Here is an 18497-nt window from a genome sequence, read left to right on the forward strand (position 1 = left end):
TTTTTTTGGGAAGGAAAGGTCAGGTCTGCTGTTCCCATCCATGCGGATCATCGGCACGCCGGGAATATTTTGGGTGTGAACCAGCAGAGGTCACTCGGCCCCAGTAAATCCAGTGCTGCTGGACCAGTAAGAGCGGGAGCGCTGCTGGGGGACAGCGGGGCGCGGACCTGGGGAGGGGACACCGCCCGGGCCACCTCCAAACTCCTGTCCCCTGGGACAACCACAGGGATCCCGTCCCACCACAGCCCACCCTGACCCCGGACTTCAGCTGTGAAACCTCCTTGACAATTCCCAGCTTCTCCCTTGGAACCATTTTTCCCCGAACATTTTTTTGCTTAAGGAGCAGCTCTTCGCAAGGAATTTTTAAACGGAATTGCCATGCTTTAATTTATTATTTTATTTTTGTGAAATACACCAAAAACTAGGATTTTTTGGGTGAAAAAAGAGACTTTTTTTTTTTTTTTTTAATGAAAGCCAAAATGTCAGCGTGCAGCAATCCAAGGGTGGCACCCCCAGCTCTGGTGGTCCCAGTGGGACACAGCGGTTCCCTGGACACCCCAGCTCCGCTCCCTCCATCCCAAAAGTGGGTGATGGCCTTTCCCAACATCTCCACAGGCTGGGCCCTGTTTCAGGCTGTTCGCAGCTCTTGGTAGCAGCCAGGATTTCTTCTGAACTCCATATGGGTGGGAAGGTGGAGGGGGAGCCGTGTCGTCCCCCGGGAGTGGCCGAGGGCAGCAATGGGAACTGCGACTGACTGACCCTGACTGATCCAAGGATCCCTTTTCATGATTCCCCTCTGCTCCACAGCTCCCGGGCAGCCCAGCTGTGCTGCTGAGGGACACAGCCCTGGGCTTGCCCAGGCAGCAGGGAATGGGCACCTGGTGAGATTGGCAGGGGAAGCAGAAAGAAACGAGGATGAGATTTGCACATTTCACATCCAGTGATCCCTGTCTGCACCCAGAGCAGAGATTCAAAGAATCCTGGAATATCCTGAGCTGGAAGGGACCCTCAGGGATCATCAGTGCAGCCCCTGGCCCTGCACAGACACCCCAACAACCCCAGCCTGGGCATCCCTGAGAGCGCTGTCCAAACGCTCCTGCAGCTCTGGCAGCCTCGGGGCCGGGCCCATTCCCTGGGGAGCCTGGGCAGTGCCCAGCAGCCTCGGGGGGAAGAACCTTTCCCTGAGCTCCATGCCCAGCCCTGACCCAGCTCCAGCCGTTCCCTGGGCTCCTGTCCCTGGCGTTGCATCCTTGTTAAATCCAGGACATACAGGTACATCCATGTATAATGCCCTGCTATATCAGGGGTATTTGTTCCTTCCTGGGGCTGGGAACTGTTTGAAAATGAATCCCAAATGCTCCTCGGCTGTCCCTGATTCCTTCCCACAGATGCACCATCCCTGCAGACCTGTCCCAAATCTCCTGCCTCAAAATGTGTCCCCGGTACTGCCAGGTGCTGTCCCTGTCCCTCAGCTCAGGGGTGCTTAAACAGAATTCCCAGATGAAGGACTTTCCCAGACCTCTGCTCTTCCTTGGAGTGCCCAGGCTGGAGCATGCAGAGGGGCTGGGAAGTGATTCCAAGGACTCCAAACCAAACACACACCCACAGGGCACAAATCCAGCCTCCTCCTGGCTCCCTTTGTTGTGTTCCTGGCATTAAGTGAAGCAAGAACATCTCCCAGAGTCTGAAATCTCCCCTTATGTCCCAATCCTGCACAGGATGGATGGGATACTGGGAAGGAATTGTTCCCTGGGAGGGTGGGTAGGCCCTGGCACAGGGTGCCCAGAGCAGCTGGGGCTGCCCCTGGATCCCTGGCAGTGCCCAAGGCCAGGCTGGACATTGGGGCTTGGAGCAGCCTGGCACAGTGGGAGGTGTCCCTGCCCATGGCAGGGGTGGCACTGGATGGGCTTTAAAGTCTCCTCCAACCCAAACCATTGTGGGATTCTGGTACAGTTGGGTCCTGAAAGAAGAAATTAAAGATTTTCCCATCACTTCGAGGGATTTGCTTCCACTCTCACCCTTTGCTAAAATTTAAAATCACTATTTCCAACATTATATATTTTTTTTTACCTTGTAAAACACTTTATTTTTCTTCCCATAAATTTTGTGCAATATACATCTATGTACCTACAGAACACACCTCAGGAAAAAGGTTGTCATCCATACATTATATTACTTTTTATTTAATGTTATGAAAAATTCCAACAACAGTTTTGTCCTTAAATAAACATTTCTCCCTCCCCTGCCCTCCCTTCCTAAGCTGACTGGTCTGAAAGAGGAAATTTTATTTAGTTATTTTCTTTTCTTTAAAAAAATAGAAATTACAATCTTACAAGACAGAACATTCAATGAGAACAGAAGCATTTTCCTAAATCTAAAAAGTAAAACATTTCCATAAAACCTGTTGGTATCTACAGGTAGGTGTATGTGGAGGGGTGGTAAATGGAAATAAAAGGTTTTCCATTTCTTCCTTTCATTCATAGAGATAAAAAATAACATTAAGCCGACTGAAACTTTATATATTTTTCTCTTTTGCACCAACATTCACAAGAATATATATTATATATATTTTTGATCCATCTTTATACACAGTGTGAGGGTTCTGTGGGTGGAAATGGACACTCAGCTAAACTGCCAGAGCAGACAAACAAACACTAAATTAATCTTGGTCTGGAAAAGAGCCATCGCTGGCGGCCGAGGCTGCCCAGGGCTGCTGGAAAGGAACATCGCACGTCGGGATGGGAACGCCTCTGAGCACGGAGCACCGGAGCCAGCGGGGCTCAGGGCTCCTGGGCACCCTCCCCACTGGCCACAGAGCGGAATTCTCCCTTTTTCAGGCATCTCTGCCCAGGCTTTGTCGTTCGCCCTTTCCCTGCGAGCTCAGGGCTCTGGGTGGCCCAGCGGGGTGTGAGGGACCTTGGCACAGCCCTGGCGAGCCCACAGCAGGGCTGCCATCCCTTGCCATCCCTTTCCATGTGCGGCGCCCGTCCCAGGCCAGGAATCACGGAATTGACACCGAATCACTTTATCCCCTCCCCAGAAATCATCGAATCAAGTCGGTTCCTTTAAAGAGAACTGAAAAGTGCAGGTTCCCGCGGTTTGGCAGGTCGAGTCACACGCATTTAATACTTCCAGTCTTCCCTAGGTTCCCACGGGGGGCTCTTATTGCTCAGAATAATCCCAAATCTCTCCCCACGGGATGGACGCTGCGTCGTGAGCCAGAGAAACGCGGCCGGCGGCGAGGGCTCCGCCTGTTCCCGAGTTAAGGTGCTTTCCTGGGTTCTTTGCCGGATGAAATGAAGTCGGTGGCGTTGTTGGCTGACAAATACTGAGGGTGAAAAGAAGGGTGTGTGCTTTTTTTTTTTTTTCTCTTTGTCCCCAAACGTTTCAAAACACCCGCAGGCTGCTCCCTCCAAGCACGGCGGCGCTGTGAAGAAGCACAGTCAGGTTCTGGGGGTGCTTTTCCCGGGAAGTGAACGGTGCTGTCGGAAATGATGCTTCCAAAAAAAAAAAAGGCACAACCCTCAGGACGTAAAAGGCAGTTCTGACTTCTCACTTCTGTCCAAGCTTTGCAGAGGGCAGGAGAGGAGCCGGGCACATCCCCACCCCGTGGACGCTGCGCTGGACAGCGACGCATTGGCACTGGACGTCGCGGGGGGCCGTGGGAGGGCCGGCAGCCTTTTCCCAGAGACCTGGCTCCAGTGGAGAGGGAGCCAAGGCTGGCGGGCTCCAGTGTGCTCCCAGAAGCAGTTCGGATGTGGTCAGCAAACCCAGGGAGCTCAGGGCTGCGCGAGGCGGGCGGCAGCTGCTGGGAAGGAGCGCGGTCCCAAATTTCCCTCTGCCTTCGAGTGGAGCAGAAATCCCATCAGCTTCCTGGGGAGTCTTCCCTCGTCAAGGTTGGTCCATGGTCTTCCCTAGGAGGTCTTTTAATAAAAGCAGGAATGTCCCTCACGTCACTAAGAAAGCTGCTCGTTTGGTTGAAAGGGTGCAGTTGTGGAACTGAAGGTTTTTGGCTCACGCTCGGGGATGATCCGAGCTGCCGCAGGATGGGATTGGGTGCATGAGGAATCAGCACGAAGCAGGAAAGGGGCTTGGGATTTTAGCCCTTTGTCTGCAGAAACTGGGGCTGCCTCGGAGCAGATTTTTCCCTTGTAGTTTTTGGCATTTGCTACAGCAGGAACAGGAACTGGGACGGGAAAATCCATCTGCAGAGCCACGGAGTCTCTCAAGCATCCCCTGCTGCTGTGGCCTATAACAGCATCACCCCACAAATCCTTCCCTTCATCCCCTTTTGAGCCTCCCAAAAGGAGCAGCAGGCCCCAAACACACCACGTTCCTTCCAACCACCCCTATTCCTTGGCGGGAAGGAATAAGGACCTTTCACTTCCCCTTGACTCCAGGAGGAAGTTTCTCCCCCTAAAAAGCTCCTAAATCCTGCTAACTCGAGAACAACCCCCAAAATAACAGTTCTAAGGAGCTCACTGAGGGGAAAGCCTGGGTCCAACTCAAGCAACAGCAGGCAGCCACATCTGTGCTCCCATGCGTGGTGTGGGAAGGAGGAACCTGGGAATGGGACCAGCTGTGGTCTGGGTGGAGGAAGGGTCACAAACCCTCCTTTGGGTGCTGAACTGTGGGGCGGCTTTAATGGGATTGATAAGAGAACTACACACACAGCAGTACCCAGAGAGCCACGGCTGCTGCGGCCACCGCGGGGATGGGGGCAGCCCTGGAGCCCCTCCAGTGGCCACGGATGGCCAGGATTTGATCTCTGGCTGAAGTCACACGGGCTTGGAAAAGCTTCTGGGATGCAGAAAGGTGGCACGAGGCAGGTGAACTGCTGAATGGACTCTGCAAAGTCAGGTGGTCGCCCAGCTGGACGAGGAGTTGGTTGGGAATTTGGGAAAATGCTGTGATGGAGGGCATGGAGACCCTGCAAAACTTTTCCCCTGCTGCATTGGGAATCCTTTCCCTCAAATCAGCCTCCTCCACAGGAAAATCCTGTGCTGAATCCCCCGCTGGCCACAGCCAGACCTTTCTTGGCCAAGCTCCCGTGGGCCCGCTGCACCCGTGGGACATGAAATAAAGCAAAGGCTCTGTCTTTTCCCTCTCCTCAGCTCCAGCCCCAACCCCACCCAGCTGAGTCAGCATTGCCCCTTCTTTATCCCATGCCTGGTGTTTGGGTAAAAAAAAAAACAAACAAAACAATAAAATAAAAATAATAATTAAAAAATAAAGAAATAAAAATCAGAGGTGGAGAGTGCAGCCAGGACAGCGGGGAGAGCGCTCCCTCCTCCCGTGTCACCGGGAGCAGCCGGTCCCTCACCACTGCCGGGAGCATCTCCTCTCCCGAGCAGAGATTTCACATTCATTTCACTGGTATGGCAAAGTCCATTTGCTTTTTCCTTCAAGGTGCTTTACATTCAAGAGCTATTGCAATCCACAGCGAGGAGATGGGGCCGGGGAGGCACCGCAGCCCCCCCGGGGTTCTCTTGAGTTTGATTATTTGATTTAAATAAATTGCCCCAAACCTCTGAAGTGCAGTTCGTCTCCAAGTTTTGGGGAACTCGAAGGGGACCGCTGGCTCCCGGCCTTAGCTCTCCCGGGGGTCGCTGTACTGAAGCTCCGAGTTGAAAACCTCCTTATAGAGGGGGGGGAAGTTCATGGCAGTCTCCGGGTGCAGGAGACGGAAAAATTCCAGCTTGTCCAAGTGCAGGTTACAAATGGTCTTCATCAAGGGCAGCTTGGAAACCATCTGCAGGGAGAGAAGGAACTGGTGACCGCTGGGATCCTGGGTGTAGTGGCCCTGCTGCCACCGCTCCCCCTCCCTTGGGAACAAGCAGGGGGGTTTGGGGACCACTGGGTTCTCAATGAGTGTCCCTTGCACTGCTGTTCCCCCTTCCCTGGGCACCGCGGGTGGCTTTGGGGATCACTGGCTTTGCCTGGCACTGGGGCACCAGCAAATTCCCCACCTTTGGACAGCCCGGCAGCAACCTGGCCTCACCCCCAAACCCATGTCGTTCCACAGGGGGGGCTCCTCCCCACCACAGCTCCAAGGCATTCCCAAAACAGCTCATTTTGCCTAAAAATCCCCACTCCCCGATGCACTGCCAGGCTCAGCAGCACGGTGCTGCCTCTGCCTGCACCACAACGGAGATTCATGGCCCTTGGAAGGAGAAATTCTTCTCCTCTGACAGGTTTGAGGTCTCGCTCCCCAAAATGTCTGTGTGTGGCTCAGGAGCTCCAGCACAGCCACGTCCCCCAGCTCAGACACCTCCTGGCACCCTTGGCTGGGTTTCCTGTGCCACTACCTTCGAGAGCTTGTCCTCAGCGGAGTGTTTCTTCTGGATCTCGTGCTGCAGGGCCACGTAGATCTTGTCCTGGAGCTTTTGCACCTTCTTGGACTCAGTCAGCCACGGGCGGTCTGCGAGAGGCAAAAGACAGAGTCACCACAGGGTCAGAGTCACCCCAGGGTCTCCCCCAGGCACAGGGAAGTGGCCCCTGGCTCTTTTAAGCCTTCCTGGTCTCCAGGATGATTTTGGGGATGCTTGGCTCCTCTCTACACTCCCTGCTGTGTGTGACACAGTTCCTCCTCCCACTGAGGAGATTTGACAGATGCATTTTGTGCATCTTTAGATGCATTTTTCCCCCAAGTTCCTCTCCCAGGAATAACAGAAATCATCCACCAAGGAAGCAGCGTTGAAGTTTACGGGGTCAGCTCTCCCCACAGGACACCCCCGGATGTGCGGCTCTCCCCACGGCCCCCCAGTACCTGGGGAGAGCAGGACGGCAGCGGTAAAGAGGGCGAGCTCCTCGTCCGACAGCTGCAGGCGGCACAGGGTCCTCCCCAGCTCGAAGATGGCACCGATGAGGTCGTCACAGCCTGAGCAGGGGACAGCAGGGACATCACTGTCACTGCTCTGCCCAGCCATCAGCAGAGCCCAGCAGCACCCAGAGCTTAGAAAGGTTTTGGGAGACGAAATGGGTGAAGGAGGGTCCTGGGTGCTCACCTGGCTGCAAATTCCAGCCTTGCCTGGGCTGCAGGGGGAGAGGAGAGGGACAGACGCAGGGAGGAGAGGGAGAGGGAAAACAGAGGAGAGGGAGGGGGGGAGGAAGAGGAGAAGGAGAGAAGGAGAGGAGGAGAGGAGGAGAGGGAGAGGAGGAGAGAGGAAGGAGAGAGGAAGGAGAGAGGAAGGACAGAGGAAGGAGAGCAGGAGAGGAGAGCAGGAGAGGAGAGCCCCGAGGGAGGGGCAGCGAGGCAGCTCTTACCGAGAGATTTGAACATCTGCATCCCACCGAACTTGCCCTCGAAGAGAATGGTGTTGTTCAAGGGGTTGAATGCGCGGATCATGCGGATCAGGAGCACCTCGAGGCAACCTGATGTAGGCAGAGAGAGCGCAGACGAGGGCAGGGCAGGGCAGGGTGGGGCGGGGAAGGTCGGGGGGTTTCCATCACCCCAGGACCAAATGTAAGAAAGAGGAAAGCCCCCAGTGCACGTTTGAGGTCCAAATTGTTCATTCCCAAGAGCAGAATGCGTATTTCAACAAATCCAGTTTGGGTTTTGGGATTGGTTGGGTTTTTTTAGGTGTCCAATTGTGACCACAATATTTCACCAAAGGGAAATATTATCCAGTCATTCGCAGCCAGGCACAGAGAGACCGAGGTTGTGGTGGAGCACCGAGAGAGAGGAAAGGGTGAAAACAAAATAAATAAAAAGAAAATGGAAGGAAGAAATGAAAGAATGAGTTAAACTCCAGCGCATCAGGCACGGCCAGCTCTGGCTTTGGGGTACAGCACCCCGCTGGGACACTGGCACATGTCCCCAGTGCTGGGTGCTAATCTCAGCTCCCCAGCTCTGACAGATTAGAAACTACGAGGTTTTTCCACTGTTTTGGGGATTTTGCACATTCAGCTCCCCGGCCTGGGCACAGCATCGCCAGCTTGGGCAGATGGAAGGGTGGGGAACGTGGGTGCGCGCTGCCATCATCCTCCTCTTCCCAGTCTCTTGCTGGGAGAAGAGGCCAATCCTTTTCTCTCAATCCTTCCTGCTACCGTTTGAGTTTGGCACCCCTTCTCCCAGGGGAAAACCTTCTGTTCCCATTTCCATCCCAGTTTCTGGGTGACATTTGGATGAGGGCGGCTGTGGAGAAAAGCCTCTGCCCAAGGCAGCCACTCCCCACGTGCCCCCCTTCACCATCGCCCTTAAACGCGACCTTCAGCTCCTTCCAGCCCAGCACCTGCTCCCCCAGCACTGGGAGAACTGGGGCAGCGAGGGAGGGGACCCCCGAAAGGAAAGCACCAGCCAAGAGAAAAGATTTGCCTCTGGCCCTGCAGCTGCCACTCAGGAGAGGTGTTGGGGACGCGAGGGGGACAGTGGGGACGTGAAGGGGGGCGGCAGGGACGCGAGGGGGGTGGTGGGGTCCCCCCTCTTACCGGCTTTCAGGAGGATGATCTGGTCATTCTGGCAGAGCTCCATGAAGCCGTCGATGCGCTTGGCGAACTCCACCACGTACTGGATGGCGTTGGAGATCTGCAGCGAGCACTGCTGCCACATGGCCTCGCAGCTCTGCGGCACGGGGGACACTCTCAGGGTGTGCTGGCACCCCGGCACCCCGGCTCTGTGACCCCATGGGGCAGGGACGAGACCCCAGTGCTGTGCCATCCATGGGGGATGGTGGCATTAGGACACCTGGGATGTGAGCTGCCACCCCAAACTCCCCATCTGGGCAGCTCCCAAAGCACTGACAGACTCTCCTCACCCTCCTCACCTTCACCCTCAGCTCGGCATAGCCCCAGGGGACACTGGCTGTGGCAGGGGCTGTGACAGTGGCACTCACCTTGCTCTGCAGGGCACGGACCTCCTCGGGCGAGTAGAGGCTCCACGCCAGGCGCTTGAGCTCCTCCGTTGTGTACTGGCACGTCTCCAGGTGTGACTTCACCACGTTCTGGGCCACCCGGTCTGCAAGGTGGGGGCAGCGGGAGGTGAGACCTGGGGACCCCAACCCCATCCTCTCTTGTGGGGCGGCTGGGGCTGAGGGGTAGAGGGGCTCTCACATGGTGTCACCGGGGTGTGAGGACAGACTGGGCAGCAGGGGCTGAGCCTAAAGCAAGCGAGGGATGTGCCACGTGACCTTGGGTGTGCTGAGCTCCATCAGGGAGCCCTGGGGCTGCTCTGAAAGCTGAGGCTGGACTCACTATCGTAGAATCCCAGAATGGTTTGGGTTGGAAGCTTAAATCCCATCCACTTACTCATCTTAAACCTCGTTCCAACCCTCTGCCGTGAGCAGGGACACGTTTCCCTAGACCAGGTGAGTGTACCCAGAGCTGGGTGTGTCCTGCAAGGTGCTGGGGTGGCCCCAAGCACCACCCTCGGGGCCCTGCACTGCACTGGCGCTCACCGATCTCTAGGACAGAGATGTCGGGGGGCAGCTGGGCACCTTCCAGCGCCCCGTGTGCCAACAGCGCCGGCTCCAGCATCAGCTCGTAGATGGACTCCTGCTTGATGAGCGTGGCATCAGCCACGTCCAGGCTGGACTGGTCAGGCGAGGGCTGCGCCGAGGCCAGCAGGTCCAGGTTGTAGTAGGTGCTGCTGCCATCGGGGGTCAGGGGGAAGTCGAAGAGGAGCCCGTCCGACAGCGTGGAGATGTCGTCCAGGTCCGAGAGGCCGCTGCTGACGCTCGTGGTGTAGACGCGGCTCAGGGGCTTGGGCTCATCCTTGGTGCCGCCGCTCTGCTCCTGGCTCTGCTGGTGCTTCTGCACCTCGGCGTAGAGGCTGTCCCGCTGCTTCTTGGACATGCGGCCGAACTTCACCGCTGCCCCAGGGGGAGACAGCGGCCGCGTCAGGGCAGCTTCACCCCCCAGAGCAAAGCCACGTCCCCCACTACCCTGGGAAACGTCCTGGCTCCCCGGGGAGGGCCTGGTTTGGGGGTCTGTGAGCCCCGAGCGGGGCTGGGACCCCACTGGCTGCACCCCCCCCGCCCCAGACCAACCCTGGGTCAAACCAAACAGAACCAGTTTAGATTTTCCCGTGGAAAACACAAAAGCATTTCTTGCTTCCCAAACTCTCCTTGCACCGGGCTGGCCCTGCGGGGAAAGCAGCTTCACCCTGAGAGCCTGACTCGCTCCGAGGAGGAGCAGGTGGCCCCTGGAGACCCCGGGGCACCTCGGGTGCACGACTCACCGTCGCGGGACATGCCCAGTGCCAGGCATTTCTGCAGGCGGCAGTGCTGGCAGCGGTTGCGGTTGGTGCGGTCGATCAGGCAGTTCCTCTGCCGGGAGCAGGAGTAGCTGGCGTTGTTCTGCTGGCTCCTCCGAAAGAAACCCTGCCCGGGATGGGACGGGAGGAGTTGGGAAAGTGCCCGGCTGGAAGCCAGACCCCGTGCCCACCCCCCTGCCGGCACCCGGCTCCAGGCGTCCCCGGGCTCACCTTGCAGCCTTCACAGGTGATGACACCGTAGTGGATCCCTGAGGATTTGTCTCCGCAGATCTTGCACGGGATCACCTCGATTTGGGCTGCGGGGGATGGGGAAAGGGGGGAAAGCACGGTGGTTAATAATGGTCACTGCTGAACGGGAGGAGGGAGGTGGCCTCCCGTCCACGACAGCCGCGGGCTGGCTCAGCACCTGGGGAAACTGAGGCACGAGAGCTGGACCCACCGGCAGCACAGCCCTTCCCACAGAATCCATAAGGATTCTTGCACCTCTGAGAGGTCCCTAAAAAGCTCAGACAGGGCGTGGGGTACCCCCATCCCGTCCAGCAGTGAGGGACAGGGTAAGAAAGCCCTTGGATCCAGGAGACCACGGGATGTTTCTTCCCCAGCCTGCCCCGGACCCTGTTTTGGAATCAGTCCCCTTGTTTTTCAGCTGATGTGTGCCCCGGACAGGGACAGCCTTGGCACAGGGACCGTTCCCATCCCTGCAGCAGCACATGCTCTGCTGCTGGAGGTCTGACCCAAGCAGAGGGTCTGGGCCCCCCCATCCCCCCAGCAGCTCCTGTGAAACCCAGGACCGATATAGCCATCCCCAGCTCAAGGTCCCAGCCCCCTTCCCCCCACAAATCCGCTTCCCTCCCCGCTTCTGCTTCGCTGGCACTGAGCTGCTAATAGGCTTCGTCCTCCTCATTTTCCAGCTGCCCCAAATCTGGGCTGGCTCTGCCCTCCCCACCCGTGCGGGGGGGACGCACGGCACTCCCGGGACTCGTACGTGCCTCCCGGCATCTCTGCACCCTCTAATCCCCGCTCCAGCCCCCACACCCCCATCCGGGCTCAGCCTGGCGTTGCTCTCGAGGGTGCTGGGCAGCCACCGCCGCACCAAAATAACCCCCCTGGCCAGATTATGGTTATTTCCAATCTCCTGGGCGTGTGCAAATCCCTGCTCGGGTAATTCCCTTCTGCCTCTCTTCTCCCCTGGGAGCCATTGGCTCTCATCGAGGGATGTGTTTTGTGGGGCCGCCTCTGTGGGTGACAATCCCAGTGCTTGGCCAGTGCCACCCGTACCCCAGCACCCGGCAGGGTCCTGGGGTCCCTTGCTGCTTGGGGGAGGCTGGCATGGGGCAGTGAAGCCTCACTGGGCAAGGAGCAGCCAAGGTGCCATTGGTCCCCCAGGGATGCCATCGGTCCCTCAGGGCTGCTCAGTTCCCCAGGGATGGAATTGGTCCCTCCCAGGGACACTATCAGTCCCTCAGGGATGCTCAATGTCCCAGGGATGGCATTGGTACCCCCAGGGATGCCATCAGTCCTCCCCCAGGAATGCATCCCTGTAGCCCCTGGGGCAGGTTTGCTTCCGGCCACACTGGGGAAGGACTCGCTCCGAGTCCAGGTGTAAGGAGAGGGATGGATCCCTCCTACATCCTTTGACTCACTGCTTAACCCAATGCCCCATACGCACCAGGGGATTTGGGGGCTCACCCCTCCTTCCCCAGGCTGCTGAGCTGGGCTTCTCCCAGGGCTGTGTGTTGTCCCCCACCCTCCGACTCAAGGGAGTCACATCCCATCCGTGCCCCTCCCCAAATCCTCTGTCGTGGTTCTGGGCCTGGGAGAGCAGAGCTGATTTCCCCGGGCAGGGCAGGGCGGGGATGTCCAGAGCATCCTCACATCCCCCACAGCTGCACCAACACCGCAGCCGCAGGGCCACCCCTTTGGCAGGGGGACGGAGGCACCAGGAGGGCCACGTGTGGCCACCCCCAAATCATCACCCAGCTCCGATGACCCCCCAGTTCCCTGGATCCTGCTGCCATCTTCCCCCACGCTGCCGGACCTCAGGGACCCCGCCCCACTCCGACACCCTGCCCCAATCGCCCGGATGGGACCGAGGTGGTGGCATCGCGGGGGGCACAGGGAGGGGGTGCCACCCTCGGCAGGAAGCGGCGTCGGCTCGTTATGCAACGTTAATTGCAGCCGCCGGCAGCGCGGGTGATGCATCGCGGCCGCCGCGCCCTCACGCCCGCGGCCGATACTCCGGTACCCGGAATTACCGGCACCGGCAAGCGCCGGGGCTGAGCACGGCCCGGTACCGCCGGCACCCACCCAGCAGAGCCCAGCGATGCCGCCCCGCAATGCCTCAAAAGCACCAACGATCCCAAAAGCTTCGTGTGATGCCGATGGCCAAATCTCGCCCCCGCGCCGGAGGGGAGCCCCCCGAGAGCCCCCCGAGCCGGAGCCAAGGGTGATGGCGATGATGCTGTCCTGGCGAAGGAGAAGCCCTGAGCACCTGCCGTGTGCCTGCAGCCTTTTGGGACTCTAATTACCGTCCTGCTAATTACCCGGCCGTGCCCGCCGCTGGCACCTGACCCGCTCGTAAGACGCTCGCCCCAAATAACTGACGTGGAGATAGGGCCGTAACCTGGCGATGGCAATTACAGCCCAGCACGGTTAATTGCTGCTCCGATTGTAAACCCGGCTGAATCACCGAGCCGGCTCCATCCGTGTCCCCTCGTTCCGCAGCCACGAACCCCCAGAGCGGCCGGACCATCTCCCCTGTGACCCCCAAACACCCTCCTGGGGCAGATCCAGAAGGATGAGGAATGCGGGTGTGGGTGAGGTGGCCACAGCAGCTCCTGCATCCCCTAAATCTCACTGTGATCAGGGGAAACACCACAGTAGACCCCAAATCCCGGATAGTCCTCCCCCCCCCGCGCCCCCCCCGTGCCTCAGTTTCCTCACCGGAGAGTTTGGCATCTCCTCCCACCACAACCGTGCCAGCATCGGCCACACTGTGAACGGGGCGGGGGGGGCATTTAGGAGGGGGTGAACCTCTTCCCCCTCTGGGGAAGGAAGCAGGGAAACTCCACCCTGGGGCCGATGGGGCTAAAATAGGGAGCAGGATAAAAGAAACAACAAAAGGGTTAAAAAAATAAGTAATAATGATCTCCAGCCGGCAATTAAAATGTCCCGGCGGTGGTATTTGCTCTCCTCCCACTGTAAACACTTCTTGCCCAACTCCCGGCCCGCTGCCATCGGCCGGCCCTTATGTAAGTGGCCCTTGTGGCACGGTCCGGCCACGGGGCCCGGCCGTGGCGGGGCGATGGCCCCCGGTGCGGCGGCTGCGCGTGGCCCCGCGGTTGGAGCCATCCTGTCCCACTGACACACTTTCTGCCCGTGGCCACGCGCGCTTGTGTAACCACGGCCCTTAACCCTTCCGGGGCCGCGGCCGCACCGGGACCGGGCTGGGGCTCCGGGCAGCAGCCCGACCTCCCGCCACGGGGAGCGGGGATATTGGGGCATTTTGGGGTGATACCTCCTGTTTGCCACCCTGGGCCGCAGCTCCAGGTGAGGGACACAGGTCTGTCCCTGCACAGTGACTGGGTCGCCTGTCACCCCCCAGACCCCGATGTGTGTGTCCCCTCCAGCCCAGCACCTCTCGCCCCAGACCATGCTGGAGGCTCCGGTGGTTTCGGCAGAGCCAGATCCGCCCTCCCCGGAGCAGGAACCAGCCTTGGTGCCACGCCGGCACACCCTCCTTTCCATCGCCTCCGCCCCAAGGGCGGGCATCCCTTGCACCCCAAAACAAAACAAGGTAGGCCCTGCAGGATGCAGCCACGGGGGGCTGGACCCCCCTCTGTGGTGCAGGGAGGACGGTGGCCCCATCCTCCTCCTCCTCGTCCCCCCATCCCTCCCCTCGGCCGTATGATCTCACTGCTTTGGGGAATCACCCCGAAATCCTCAGCACCCCATTGAGCCTCGGGATATGTGGTGACCCCACTGCTGCTGGAGGCTTTTTGGAGCTGCCCCCGCTCCCATCGGAGAACTGGGTGCCCCTGGCTGCGGGGTGAGGACTCCTGGGAGGGGGATGTTTGGGGTGCACTGGCAGATCCCTGCACAATCCTCTGCACAGTCCCCCAGGGTGAGCCTGCACAGCTGTCACCCCACAGGGGCAGAATATGGCCACCCCTTCCCTTGGTTGGGGCCACGCGAGGCTGTGGTGCCCTTGCCAGAGGTAGTGGGGTGAGCATCCCAGTTCTGAGTATTTCAGAGGTGTCTCCATGTCTCTGGGGCCATCCCTGCCCCAAATACCCCCGGCACTTCCCCAGTGCCCAGGCTCGTTACCCTGTGATCCTGCTGGGACAGCAGCTCCGCGCCCCATCCATCTGCCGGCCTCGATCGATGCCGCAGGACAGGCACCTCTGGTAATTGGCAGCAGCCCTGCCAGCCCCCCTGGACACCCCAGCCCCAGCCAGGGCACCGGGATGCTCCGATGCTTTGCCTCCACCACTTCTCCCCTTCCACGGGGACTCAGCATCCCCCTGGTGCACCCAGAGCAGGGAGAGGAGGATGAGTCCAGGCTGCACAGGGACACGCAGGGACCCACAGGGACATGCAGGGACCTACGATGCCACCCCATCTTCCCATTCCTGCCGTAACCCCCGGCTCCACTCCTGCATCTCCTGCAGCAACCTCAACCCTCAACAGCTTCCCCACAGCCCCCATCCACAGCTGTGTTTTGCTGTTGGGGTAGGAATAAATAAGGAAATAAAGGGAATTATCACCCTTTACATCTGCTGTTGGCTTTGCTATTAAACAGACTCCAGTGCTGCAGCACTCCGGGGTCTCCCAGCACCGAGATTTTTGGCCATCGCTGCCAAAAAATCCCATCCCCATGCATGCACCCCGGGGAACCCCAAACAAGCCAGGTGTTCACAGCCCCGGCTCCAGGCACAGAGACACGGGCAGCACCAGCAGCACCGAGGCCAAGTGGGCAGTAGGGAAAATTTAGATGACAAAACCACGGCCCCGTGCCGGGCTGTGATGCTGGGGGGGGGAACTGCTTTCCTAATTGATTAGCAAAGATTTTCTGGAAACTTTGGGCCAGAACAGCGCTCAGCTGCTCTCACCCTGCCCTGGGGCAACCTCTGGCCACCTTCCCTTGCAGCCACGCGGACGGAAGTTTTGCATTCTCCCCAGCCTCCAGCAAAGTGCTGTTTTTCCCTGTCCCTGTGTGCCCCCAACAGGGAAATCGTAGCGCCGGATGGGCGATGTGGCTCCCCCAGGGCCGCCCGGCTCCTGCCCGGGCCGCTCCGGTTCAGCAGCTCCGGTTCAGCAGCTCCCGTGCCACGCAGCTCCGTGCCAAGGCCAGCCCCGCCGGCGCAGGACGCAGCCCTTTGCACTTTGGCTGGTGGAGAAGGGTGGCAAAGGTGAGGCAGCGGGGAGGGGGGTGGCAGCCCAGGGTGGGGACAAAGCTGCGGTGGGAGAACCCCTCCAGCACTGCTGCTAAACCGGGGGGAATTATCTCCCTGGGGCTAAAAAAAGGCAGGAGAGCAGCTCTGCTCACCACATCCGATAAACCGTGCTGATTTAGACATTAGCAGCTCTTTAAATAGCCGCTGCGAGTTCAAAGTTAAACGTGACAGGGAGCAGGGACAGGGACGTTGGGCTGGGCACAGGGACCACCGTCCCCCCACCACTGCTCTTTCCTCTCCAGGCGCTGACTCCCCCTGGGGTTATCGGGGTGGGGGATCCCAAATCCCGTCTGGACCCCTCAGGACCCCATAAAGCCAGTGGACAGCTTTCTCTTGCAGGCTTGTTTTTTGGGAAGTGCCAGGCACGGCCATCCCTGCGCTGTGGTACCCGGGACAGGCGCAGCCGTCGTGCGGGAGGGCCGGTGGGTGCCGGCCGCCCTCGGCCGCGCCAGCGTGTGCACGCCGCCGAAACGGGCAGGGAAGCTCCTCCTCCGCCCTCTCTGATTTTTCCAATGACAGATCTAGGTCACTAGGACAAGTCGCAAAGGCTGCCGAGCCACCGCACGCTCCTCGCCACGCTGCTTGCAAAACAAGCGAGCAGGAGGGCTGGAAACCGTATAGGATTATACAAGGCAAAGCCTCTTCCCCGGCCCCGGCGCAGCCGCGGCGCAGGGAAGGACAGGAGCGAGGAGCTGCTGTGGCCCCCGGGGGAACGGGGCAGAGCGGTGGCGGTTTTGGGAAGGAAAATGGAGATTGAATCAATTTGGCGTCGCCATGCGGCATTTGGGCTTCGAGAGAGATGAGGACGCGGGACTGCGGGAAAAACGCCCGACTGAGGGGAATGGTGGGATATCAGGAGGGTTTGGCCCTAAATTAGGGTCACCACACAGCAATTCAGGGGGGCAAGGAAAAATATTTTTTAAAAAAAGGAAAAGTTCTCCCGGTTGCTAATTAAGCCGGTGCTGGCTGTGCAAGTGCTACGTAAGAGCCAGGCGTGTTCGTAATTAGACAGGCGTTAATGCTTTCCTCCGTCCTAATAAAGGTGAAAACCCAGGATGTCGTGAGGCAGGAAGGGGATGTGGGGGGCTCTCCTCGCCCTTCTCACCCACCCCGGCCCCACCGTTACACAAGAGTGCGGTGGGGGCAGAGCCGCAGCACCCGCGGTGCGGGGAGGAAACAGGATTTGAGGAGCTCGGGGATGAACGTCCTGGTACCCACACCCCAAAACGTGCCCAGGACCTGCACCCCCAAAACACACCCATGGAGGGGCACGAAGGAGTCCTGGCAGGGCGAAGGGCTCGGGGAAGGCAGGGGATGATGGAAAAATGATTTAGAGGAGGATGAAAATCGCAGCCCAGGTTGCAGCGGTGCTCCCAGCGTGTTGGGAACAGAGCTGAGCCCGGCCACCGCTGCGTCACCATCACCAGGCCCCGCTGGATTGTCCCGCTGGAGCCTTCCTCCCTCCATCCTCCTCCTCCCCACCGCCTGCTTGGCAAAGCAGAGGGGTGAAAAGTAGGAATTGCCTTTGGTAACGGGTAAAACCAGGCAGGTGCTGGCACGATTCGCCCCTGCCCTGGACAAGGGGCACCCAAAATTGCACCTGATTCCTCGCCCGTCCCTGTAGGAGCCTCCCAAACTGCCCCCCACGCCGTGGGGAGGGGGAAAAGGGGGAAAAAACTACAATAAATCCAGCCCTGGTGGGAGCAACATATTGAAGAGGAGATTAAGGGGTTTAGTGTGGGGAAAAGCTTAAGAGTGCGTCTAAGCCGGCGTCGGAAAGCAAAGCAAAATAAACAAGAATTTTATTCCTAACGAAGGGGGAGCTGGAGGAGGCAGAGCGGCCCCGGCGGGGCTGGTGCGCCTTCCCCCCTTGTTCCCCTCCGCGGGGCTGGTGTGGGACCCCCCTGTCCCGTTCCAGCCAGGCTGATGCGGGTCCCCCGTGTCCCCAGTGGGGCTGGTGCGGGGTCCTTCCCATCCCCTCCGCGGGGCTGATACGGGTCTCCCTCGTCCCCCTCCAGCGAAGCTGATGCGGGTCCCCCCTTGTCACTGTCCAGGCCGACACCGAGTCCCCCCGGCCCCCTCCGCGGGGCTGATGCAGATCCCCCGTATCCCAGTCCGGGCTGACGTCGGGTCCTTCCCGTCCCCCTCCTCCAGGCTGGTGCGGGTCCCCCCGATCCCCACCGGGACCAACTTCTGCCGCTGCCCCCCTCAGCCCCCAGCCCCCCGAACCCACCTCGCATCGTGTCCGCCGCGGTCAGGGCGCCGGCGGGCGCATGGGGCGGCGCGGGGGTCCGGAGCGGCGCGGGGCGCGGCGGAGAGCGGCGGCACCGGGAGGCACCGGGCGGCACCGGGAAGCACCGGGAGGCACCGGGCGGCTCTGGCACCTGCCCCTCCGCCGCGCCGTGACCCACTTCTGCCCGAGCATGCGGCCGTTCACATGACGAGCCCGCCCCGCCCCCCCCCCCCCAATCGGTTTCACTTCCAGCCCCACCTCCTGCCCTTCGTCCTCCTCCTCCTCCCGCTCCATCCCCATCCCCGCCGCTCCGCCGCCCGGTGCTCGGCGCTGCGCGGGCGCTGCCGGCGCCTCCCCGGGACCGGGGTCTGCGCGACCCCTGCTCGGCTGTGGCCGCGGGGAGCTCGGAGCTGCCCCCCGGGGCTGCCCGCCCCCGGTAGGGCCGTGCCGGTGCCCGTCCTGCCCCGGCTCGCCCAGGCACGGGGCCGGCTGCGTGTCCCGCTGAATCACCGCTCCCTTGCTTCACTCCGCTCCCGTGCAGCCCCGCTGCCCCCGCCAGGCGCTGTCCCCGGCTCGGCGCGGGGACCCCAGAAGC

At 59.9% G+C, this 18497-nt stretch overlaps 1 protein-coding gene across 1 annotated transcript; it reads right to left on the reverse strand.

The window, feature by feature from the left end:
- Nucleotides 1-2156: 2156 nt before the first annotated feature.
- Nucleotides 2157-18001, reverse strand: LOC121673040 (nuclear receptor ROR-beta-like). The gene is made up of 10 exons (XM_042046074.1): nt 17903-18001; nt 10424-10509; nt 10178-10319; nt 9396-9809; nt 8835-8956; nt 8431-8563; nt 7267-7374; nt 6770-6880; nt 6309-6421; nt 2157-5752 (listed from the first exon to the last, which is right to left on the reverse strand). The coding sequence occupies exons 1-10, from the start codon at nt 17907-17909 to the stop codon at nt 5591-5593; spliced, it is 1398 nt and encodes a 465-aa protein (XP_041902008.1). The 5' UTR covers nt 17910-18001; the 3' UTR covers nt 2157-5590.
- Nucleotides 18002-18497: the final 496 nt, after the last annotated feature.

This window comes from Corvus kubaryi, unplaced genomic scaffold (genome assembly GCF_017639235.1).
Source record: "Corvus kubaryi isolate FWS band 111438036 unplaced genomic scaffold, C.kubaryi_AGA036_p1.0 65132, whole genome shotgun sequence".
NCBI classification, from domain to species: Eukaryota; Metazoa; Chordata; class Aves; order Passeriformes; family Corvidae; genus Corvus; species Corvus kubaryi.